The sequence below is a fragment of the Vidua macroura genome, chromosome 3 (assembly GCF_024509145.1).
Source record: "Vidua macroura isolate BioBank_ID:100142 chromosome 3, ASM2450914v1, whole genome shotgun sequence".
In the NCBI taxonomy this organism is placed as follows: domain Eukaryota; kingdom Metazoa; phylum Chordata; class Aves; order Passeriformes; family Viduidae; genus Vidua; species Vidua macroura.
Window position 1 is genome coordinate 90,123,874 of NC_071573.1, and position 10,311 is coordinate 90,134,184.

General features: G+C 43.5%; 1 protein-coding gene across 5 annotated transcripts in view; it reads right to left on the minus strand.

The window, feature by feature from the left end:
* The window catches only part of ZNF451 (zinc finger protein 451), a 33,972-nt gene extending 28,395 nt beyond the window's left edge, over positions 1 to 5,577 (minus strand). The window contains exons 1-3 of one of the 5 annotated variants that reach the window (XM_053973222.1): positions 5,478 to 5,577; positions 4,752 to 4,835; positions 1,060 to 1,143 (exon numbers count right to left, since the gene is read on the minus strand). In XM_053973222.1, the coding sequence (XP_053829197.1) occupies positions 1,060 to 1,143; positions 4,752 to 4,832 (165 nt within the window). In that variant the 5' untranslated portion in view covers positions 4,833 to 4,835; positions 5,478 to 5,577. The other 4 variants (XM_053973224.1, XM_053973223.1, XM_053973219.1 and 1 more) reach the window with 4 other exon arrangements.
* Positions 5,578 to 10,311: the final 4,734 nt, after the last annotated feature.

Sequence of the window (10,311 nt, forward strand, 5' to 3'; positions counted from 1 at the left end):
TTCCATGAGCTACCTTGTAGCTTTCTCTTCTTTTTTACCAGCATATGTAGCTTCTGTTAAAAAACAAATAAAAACAACCCTCCCCTCCACATATTCAAGGCAATTCAACATAAACATTAGCATTACCATGCAGTAAAGGAACATGCATGATTGTGCTGAGTGTCCTAGAAGTCTCCAACAAATGAAAACTTAACTTCTTCCAAGTAAACAAAATCCCTCCTGACTTCAAAGCCAACACGCAGCCCATCTAAAAAACCTGAAAACTGCTATCATTCTTGCCCTAATGCTGCCCACTGTCTTCAAAAAGGCAGATCATGAGCTTTTTCTAGGGATAGGCCACATCCCTGTTTCCTCTTCTTACAGTCAGCTCTAGTAATGATTCCTGTAATGACAGCCTGTGTGTGTACAGAAAATCACCTTTCCTTAAGAATCAGGTTTGTTGCAAATATCCTCTGCTGCAACACAAGAAAACAAAAGTCAAAAGACAGTCACTGCTGCCAAAATCAACTCTAGTAGGGTCTCTCATTGTCCCTTTCAAAGGCCTTGCAGAGCAGACAGAATCAGCTTGGGGGACAGATAAACTGATGAGCCTGCTTCTGACTCGTACATTCTTAGCATGGATTATGAAGGATTAGGCTGAGCTAAACCCAGACTGTCACTAGAATAAGGTCATTCAACCCATACACTGTTCCTAAAAAGTTATTTTAGAAAGAAAAGGCCTTGTAGTAGACCAGGTATATTTTCAGGATAGAAACTGGAAACCCCGACTTCCAAGGCTGCATGTAAAGTTTTATTTCCACACACTTGTTCAGATGACTGAAAGACAAATACAAGTACCAAGGTGGAAAAAATGGCTGTGGAAAAAGTTAAGTGCTGGTATTCTTGCTTTTCACTCAACAGCAAGTAGAAAAATCAAAATATGTCAATACTGGTTATTTAGCACTTGTTAAAAATACATCTAACAAGGCTTTTGTGAAGAGTAACGTGATAGGAAAAAATACAGAAGAGCAATTATTTTATTCAACTAAGATATCCTAAAATGTATTACAACATACTCACATGAAAATAAGAACTGCTGTTAGGCTCTTCATCCTCACTGCTGACGAGATCAATGCATTCAAGGACAGGCCTTAAAGGTCCTTCCTGGAAAAAAAAGTGTTAAAAATGCTCACACAAAAGCATTAAATTGTCCTCCGCAGAGATAAAATGTACCATCTCTTCCATATATTGGCATATATCTCTTCAAGATATCAACAACCAACCAGGTAGGGCAAGCTAGAAGACCTGCTGCCTCATGATGAGTAGCAGAGAGAAAAACAGCATGGAATCCTCTCTGCTGCTCTTAATGCATCTCATTCTTTACATTCTTCCACCTTTCAAGGCAGTAAAGCTGTTTAGCTGGCCAGGCATGAATAGTCCTTTGTCTCACTGGGGAGAAGAAGGATGAAATCTTGCACAGGCACAGATGACAAAAGCTTCTATGAATCAAGCTGCCAGCCTCCAATTACCGACAAAGAGTGACTCTTTATGATTAAATAAAGATAATGTGGTTTTCTAAATGAAATAGCAAAAAGAATCCACTGCAGATATGCTTCTGTAGAAACTGACAGGCTCTGCAATGCTTTTAAGAAATTAAACCTTTATTAAACAGATGTTAGCAAGTAAGAGTTCAAAGACACACTCCAACCATCTGACTGTCTAATCAGTTCAATAATGTGTTTTGAAATGTTCAGCTCTGATCCTAACAGCTTCTTCAAGGACAGAGATTTTTCTTATTTGTGTTCACTTACTCTTAGCGTTCAACAACTAATGAAAATGTACAAAACTGACAGCTGAAATGCAGAGTAACTTGCTTTCAACCCTAGAAGTTCAAGTGATCAAAACATTACTTGATTTGGTATAGTAACTAACTCTCCTCTAAGCCCAATGCCAAACTCTGGCAACTTGAGTTATCCATTTGTTCACAGGGCATTACAATTGTGAATTTTTTCACTCTTCCCTTATCCTTCCCAGGTAAGCAAAATGGGGGCAAGACCATCCTATCTTAAGAATACAGGAGCAACAGCTTGCACTGTAGATTAAATCATATTTCTCTGGTGGTATGTAAAGCTTAAAATGTAATAATTTGAAATGGACAAAATTTGTTTTGTGGAATATGTGGAAAACTGTGGAAGAATAATTTTAGGTTTCTTGAATGAGGGTGAATCAGACTGCAAAAGCTGAAAATCTCTGGCAGCAGCAGACTGACAAAAAGTCCTTATCTGATGGAGCAAAAGCATAGTCCTACAGTATGAATTCAAATACCCTAGTACAAGTGAATAAAGTAGGAAAAAGCCACCCCAAAACCACAAAGAAAAACTGATCAAAGAAACAAAAAACCCACATCAAAGCCACATCTGACTGTCAAGAAGAAAAGAGAAAAAAGAAGAAAAACATAGATCACATGGCCTACAGCTAGCTGCTTGTTATCTATCAAAATGAGCACAGGTTGGGACACCCCAGTAGCTTCCCTAATTCAATTTATACACTACCATCTTGTGCACAGAGTCTTAAAGACATGTAGATAATCAGGAGGCAACCATCCATAATACTTATGAAGAGTGTAAGTTTCCAGTCATACACATTATTATATGGAAATGATGATCTAAAGCTTGCCAAGCAGTCTAGAAATCCTTTTGCAAAGTCCAAAGTCACCTTCACTCAGAGGAGCAAATGAGATCTGAAGACACATTGCTGATATTAGGTGATAGCCAGAGTCACACACCTTTCCCCTCATATTCATCAATTACAATAGTAAGCTACTCACCCCAGGATATAAGTCAGGCAAAAAATTTTAGCAGAGTCATCTTCCTATATATAGCAGCCTCTCTTGGAAGCAATAGTCACGGGGAGCAAAAAGGATTCCTATTATCCACAGGCAAAGCCAAAGGAAAAAAAGGTAGCTGGAAGTGTTGATTTTAGTTCCTTTGTTTCAGTTCTCTTTCAGTTCCTGTTCTTGGTGCTCCGGCAGCCCTTCAATCCTTACACTTTCTACACTATACTAGCTTCCTTGTTCATTCGTTGCCCAGTTTGAAGAAAATGAAGCTTATTCAGTCATGATCACAGGATGACAGAAGGGTTTGGAAGATCATCTTGTCTCAACCCCCCTGCCATAGGCAGGGACATCTTCCACTAGACCAGACTACTCAAAGCTCCCCACTGCCAGCCTTGAACACTCCCAGGAATGGGGGGCATCCACAACTTACCTGGGCAACCTGTTCCAGTGCCTCACCACCCTCACAGAAAACAATTTCTTCCTAATATCTAATCTAAACATACTCTCAGTCTGAAGCTATTCCTCCCTGTCCTCTCTCTATATGCTCTTGTTAGAAGCCCCTCTCCATCTTTTCTGTAGGCTCCCTCCAGGTGCTGGAAGGCTGCAATTAGGTCATCCTGAAACCTTCTCTTTTCCAGACTGTACAATCCCAATTCTCTTAGTCCTTCCTCACAGGAGAGGTGCTCCATCCCTCTAATCATCTTGGTGTCCCTCCTCTGCACTCATTCCAACAGGTTGATGTCCTTCCTGTGCTGAGGATGCCAGAGCTGGATGAGAACTGCAGGTGGGGTCTCACCAGAGCAGAGCAGTGCAGCGCAGCAGGATCCCCTCCCTCGCCCTGCTGGCCACACTGCTTTTGGCACAGCCCAGGACACACTGGAACTTCTGGGCTGCAAGCACACATTGCCAGCTCATCCACCAACAACCCCAAGTCCTTCTCTGCAGATGTACATGAATACTTGTGTGTATATAATGAACTTCAAACTCAATCAATTTTGCCCAAATCAACCAAAATATTAAGACATCTCAGAAATAACCATCTACTTATAATTTTTGCAAAAAAAACCCCTGTCCTTCATACTAGAGCTCATAAATACCCCTGCAGAAAAAGTCTGTATGTTGAACTTCGGCTTTAATCAAATACCACACAAAAAGGGGGGGGGGGGGGGGGGGGGGGGAGGATCTAGTAATTATTCAGCATATTGTTCAAAAATGAGACCAATCTACAAAAAAACAGCCACTAAAAATACTGGCATCACTGAATCTCTTGACCTTAGCAACATGACTTGCTCCTTCAAGAAAAACATCTTTAGATGTGTAGATGTGGCTCCTAGGGACATGGTTTCATGCTGGGTTAATGGCTGAACACAATGATCTTAATGGTCTTTCCCAACCAAAACAATTCCATGATCCCATGTAATCCTGCCATCCAGTACCACTTCAGTGATGACAGATTGAGGCTAGAACACGTGCAGCATGAAAAACATTCTGCTTCTCTTGGATATCCAACAGATACAAGTGTCTTATTGGTCACATAAAGCATGTCAGCATCAGACTAGGTGTTGTACAATAAAGAGCCCCTCACAATTTGAGAGGATTGTTTAAGGCCTGTAGTCCATTATTTCCTACCTCTTCTACATTGAGTACAGTGATTTCAACATTGATTTGCAGAATGAGCAGTGATTTATGACATTATTTTCTCTACAGGACCAACTGACATCATCTTACACCCTTCCAAGAAAGGGCACATAAGATTGAGTTGTTATCTGCTATAAAAATTCACAAATAAAATTATCTTTATATTCAAGAGTAATGCTTTACATCAAAATATAATCATCATCAACTGAGTCAATAAAGACCTCTCTCCTGTTTACTGGACTACTGAAAGTGTATTTTTTACAACAAGCAGTGTATTTCCAGTACAAGGGCTACTTACTCCAATGAACTCAATTTCATCTTCACTTCCAGAAGCTGGTGATTTATTCTTGTGAAAGCTATCAGAGTTATGAGGCTCCATTATCTAAACAGAAACAAAATATACTATATAATTTCACTTCTAAAGTTTCATTTAACTATACAGCATTTTCCATTTTATGCCTTAGTTGGCTTTGCAGTTTATCTGTATTCAACAAGTCTCTATCATTCACTCCCAATTACCAGTGACACCACAAGTGGTGATAAACGACTCTGACTCGAATCACACTACTGTATTTTTCCAAATACGTAAAACGTGGTTTTATCTACAAAGCATGCCAATACCTACACTCCTTCAGCAGCCGTAGCTGCAGTGTAGCAGCCCAAGGACATGCCTGAACTTGAAACCCCAGTAAGAGCCGAGACCCGAGCTCCAGCCTAGCGGCGCTCAGCCACCGACGAGCCCAGGCCGGCCCGTAACAGCTGCGGGCGAGCTCGGGCGTTTTCAGCAGCTGCGGCTGCTTTGGGCCGCTCTAGGACCGCGGCACAGGGCTGAGCTTCCTGTTCCAAAACAACGGCGGGGGCTGCGGTGCTGACTCACGTTCCCGTACCGCAAGGGCCCGCGGCACACGGCTCGGCGGGCTCCGCACGCCGCGCTGCCCGTGCTGCGGCTCGCCGGGCCCCGCCCGCGACCGCTGCGCTGCAACCGCCGGCCCCGCCGCCCGCGCAGCGCCCCGGCCCCGCTCACCCGCCGCCGGGCCCCGCGGGCAGCAACAGCCCGACCCGCCGCGTCCCCGCTTCCTCTGCGGCCCGGGGGCGGGGCGAGGGCGCGGCACGGCTCGTCGGGATCGGGAGGTGCCGCCGCCGCGCCCCGCGTTCCCCATGGCAGGTGCCGGCGCTACCGCGGCAGCACCATGGCGCGGCCTCCCTGGCCGGCGCTCCGGGATCTTTCCTTCTTTTGGGCCTTCTCCTTCTTCCGGCCTCCCCTCGTCCGCCTTCAGACGGGCTGCACCGAGTTCCGGCTCGGAGCGGGAAAACCCGCACTCCGCTTCCGGGGGAGGAGGAGGAAGAGAAGGAGGAGGAAGGGCGGCTATTGGGGCTGGCGGGAAGGCGGCAAAATCGCCGGGCCGGGCCGGGCCGGGCCGGGCCGCGGTCCCGCTGCCGCTGTCTCAGCCGTGCTGTGCCTGCTCAGCCGGCCCGTGCTCAGCCACCTCACACGGTGCTTGGTCCAGCCCGGGCATCTGCGAAGGTCCTTCGTGAAGATCTTGTGGGAGGCGTTGGCAAGGGCAATGGTGAAGTCCAGACACGCAATGGTCGTTGCTCCACTCTACCAGGGCAATCAGTTTATCACAAAAATTTGTCAATCTGGTCAAGCCTGATTTCCCCTTAGTAAAGCCATACTGACGGCACAATGATTTTCTTGTCACTGAGATACCTGGAGATAGTTATTGGGATTGGCTGCTTCATTACTTTCCAGAGTGGTGAGCCTGCTTTTTATTCTTCACCCTCCCCTCAGGATCCGGAGCTCCACCGTCTCATGCTCACTGTGGCCAAGGGTGCCTTGAGCTTTACATTTCCCACAATCCCTTCATGGGTATAGGTCCAACAAAGCATTGCTCATTCTTGGTCCTTGTTGACTCCTTTATGACTTGAAAGAAGTTACCAGAAACCACCTGGATTGGTTATGTCCTGCTGTATTGTCCCTCCAGCAAATATCTGAATGGTTGAACTCCCACATTAGTACCAGGGCTTGCAAACACGAGGCTGCTCCTATCTAGGAAAGGACCTGGGAGATTTCTCCATTATGGTGTCTCATAGACATTTCTCTGCTTACATTGAAGAGCTGAAGGTGACCTCTTCTAAGTTCCATCTTCTTGATTTTGTGTTCTCTTTCTGCCACATCACCTTATGCCCTTTGCTTTTTTCTGTGTCCATCAATCCCCCACAAGGCTGCTGGTTACTCTCTCACTTAATTCTTAGTTTCAATCTCTGCTTATATGGTCATGATCCTACTGGTAAAAATAGCTTTGCCCTGCTTAGTGAGGTGGATCTCATCTCTGTCAAGACGAATGTGATTTGCAAGCAGGGTCTTATGGTCGTACAACTCAAATCCTTGTCGCCAACACAAGTTCTGCCAACAAGTATTGACTTGTCCTGTCAATGCCCCCTCACTGCTAGGATTGAGAAAACATCACTCAGACCCCCACACCCATGATTCCTGCTATTTATCTGCTACTGCTCTCCTGCTTGTTCATATAGCTACTTTTTGCCCCCAAAGTAAAAGTCAGTATAAATCATCTTTACTCAATGCATTGGCTTTGAGTAAGCCGAACAGTGTAAATGTCACCTGTGAGCTGTGTATCAGTATAAAAGAGCTGCTTGCACACCTGCAAAGCACTTCACTGATGTGTGCTTATCAAATCCTGTAGACACAGCAGAGAAAGAATTCAAAGTTGTGTGTTAAATTTTGTATTATGCAAGAGAATAAACAACTATCAGCAATGTCATGTCATATCATAGTGCACTTGTTTTTCTTGAAAACACAGTTACTACTGTTAGTTTTAAGCCTCTTTCCATCTGAATGTAAAAACAGCTCTATGACAGAAGGTGGACATACTGAGCTGCTAGTTATATCTCCTAGTTATATACTCATTAACAGCTGTACTGATGTAAATTAAGGGCCAGGAGACCAGCTCCTTTGAAAAACCCTTTATTTAGGTGATCAGCTCTGGGTGGGGGGCCCGAGGGGTCGCGCACACTGTCGCTGCTCCCTTCGGCGACGCAGAGGAGGAGGATAATCAGTTTTGCTTCACAGCAGAACTGGGGCTTCCGCCCTCGAGGGCGTGCCTAGGAAAACGATTACTGGTTTGTAGACTAGGGTCCTCATCTCAGTCTGACTACTTTTAGGTGGTGGTGACCTCCAGAACTCGATTGATGGCATGGGAGGACTCTTCCCACTAGGTCTAGTCACTTGGTTCCTCGAGTTTCCACGTTAATTTGGTGTTTTTAGGCCCTTTTAGTGGATTCTGTTCTGCTTCATTTCATTTGCATACTGCCGAGGCTGTTTCTGGCCGCCATTTTGGGAGCAGCGAAGGCAATGCCCGAGGGACTGAATGAGGGTAACAATAAAGGGATTTAACAAGGGGTAACAGGGGGGTATTATGCAACCCTAGTGAACATGGGGGAGCATATAACAACCAGGGGGGTATTACAACAAGGGTACAGTTAGAAGGGACATATAGAAGCAGCAAACAGGGGGGTGTATTACAACCAGGGCACAACTGGAATGAACAGGGAGAGACATCCACAGTGGGAGACATAACAAGGGGGGTACAATTGGAATGAACATGGGGGCACAACAAATATGCACTGAATTCATTCATAACAGTACGACTTAATCACTCTTGTTGGAGTGTATAAACAACACTCATTTGTCTATTTTTATTTCATTATTAAAATAATGGAAACCTGACTGCCACTTGGAAAGTCATTGTTGCTGCCTAAACTTTAATATTTTGCATTTGTAACTTGAATTTGCTAACAGAACATTGATAGCAGTCATTCTGTTTGTAGCTTGCATTTGCACTTGATAACTTTTGTTTCTTGAGAATAGATAATATGACAACCTGTAGTAAAAAGTTATTAGGGCAGCATGATGGAATTATATTTCCAAACTCTGACACCCTATGCAAATGATGCTCAATTAAATATGAATTTTTCAGTAGTCCTTCATGTAAATGTTTACTCTTGCAATGACCAGTCCAAATTTCCTCCTTGTATGTAAACAATACAGTTAAGAAAAAAAAATAGTAAGGGAGTTGCCATGCAATAATTTCCAATATACTAACAAAACTCTGAATTCCAGAATTTGTGTATTTCATCTAATTCCTGTGAAAGAACAGTTGTTCAGGCTTTGGGCCAGCTTAGGAATGTTCTTATGGAGAACTTGTTGAGGAGGGCAGGGGAGGTGAGGTAAGGAAGAGCAGGGGTTTTTGTGAGATCTTCATGAGATCTCCAAGTCCAAAGCTCAAATGAAGTCTAGATATCACATAGGATGTGGAGGCTCTTTCAGAGCAGACAATCTTCATAAATTCAGTAATGCTCTCTAGCAACTAATTCCACATATTCACTATATGCCCTTAATTATAGAGTAGGTTTAGATGAAATATTATTAGGAAGAAATGCCTTACTGTGACGGTGGTAAGGCACTGGAACAGGTTGCCCAGAAAAATTGTCCATGTCCTATCCCTGGAAGTATTCAAAGTCAGGTTGGTTGGGGCTTTGAGCAGCCTGGTGTAGGGGAAGATGTCTCTGCCCATGACAGAGGAGTTGGAACTAAATGATCTTTAAGGTCTCTTCCAACTTGAATAATTCTATGATTCTAATTCAAACATATTTCAACATTCTTGCTTCGCTCCTTGCTCCCTGAAGTGAAACACTGATTGCCTTTATAATCATTGATTTCCCTCTTGTATCAACATGCCATACTGCCACTTACTCTTGATCTAGAAAATTTAGATATCTGGTGGTTTGTGTTTTTTTACTCCTATCTATATACCCTAGTAAGAGGGGACTCAACATGCATTTAACTCCCTGATTCATTCAACCATATATTTTTTCAGTAAGGTTTTTATCCAATTCTTCACATATCTCAATATTCTTCCTGTCTTAGAAAACAAGCACTTTTCTGAGCACTTCATGATAAACAGTTACCAAATTTTTTCCATGCTAACCTTCAAATTCACTCTAATATGCAGTAATAGAAATAAATAGTTCAAATTATTAGTTTTAGTGTTGCTTACCTTTTCAGTAGTAAATCTCCAGTTACTAAATGCCATACAGTCTAATACCACTACTACAGCTTCTGTAGCAGCCATCAGTCTTCTCCCATTCTGAGGACTGCAAATAATGTGCCCTCTGTTGCTCATATCAGAATTTTACACTTTGGAACATCACACATTTACCTATAACCAATTAATTTTTACTTCAATGCAAATTTTGGGAGAAGCAGCATTATGCTGATCTGATGTCCTTCTGAAGTTTCTAATCTGTGATTATCTAGTCTTCAATTTTGTATTATCAGAGTTTGTCAGGGTAATTTTGAAAAAAACAGTTTTATTTTGTACCTTTGTGGTCATACTGCAAGAGATATGGCCCTTTTGTTAATGGTATAGTTGTATAACAGCTATTTGGTTCCTTTCTTCCAGTGGGATAACATCATTTCTATAATTTAGTAGGAGGAAGGAATGGTCTTTTTGCAGCTCACTCACTTTTTGTCCTTTGTTACAACATTAAAATATCTCCTTCCATTTGTTGTTCCTTTTGTCCAGAATACCCCCCTATCTCCCTGGCCCATGCCTGGGAGCAGGTCCCCCACCCTACCATGAAACTCCTCCTACACGTTTTGTGGTGAGCTGCCAGCGCCACTGGTTTTCCTTTGACAACTCACCAAGGCAGCAGAATAGAAAAGCACAAAGTGCAGCAGGATCTGCAGCGCTGCAGCAGCCACAGGAAGAGCAGCTGCTCACCTCAGTCCCATCTACCTGCTCAAGGGCTTCCACACCTCCTGAAGGGCAGAGCAG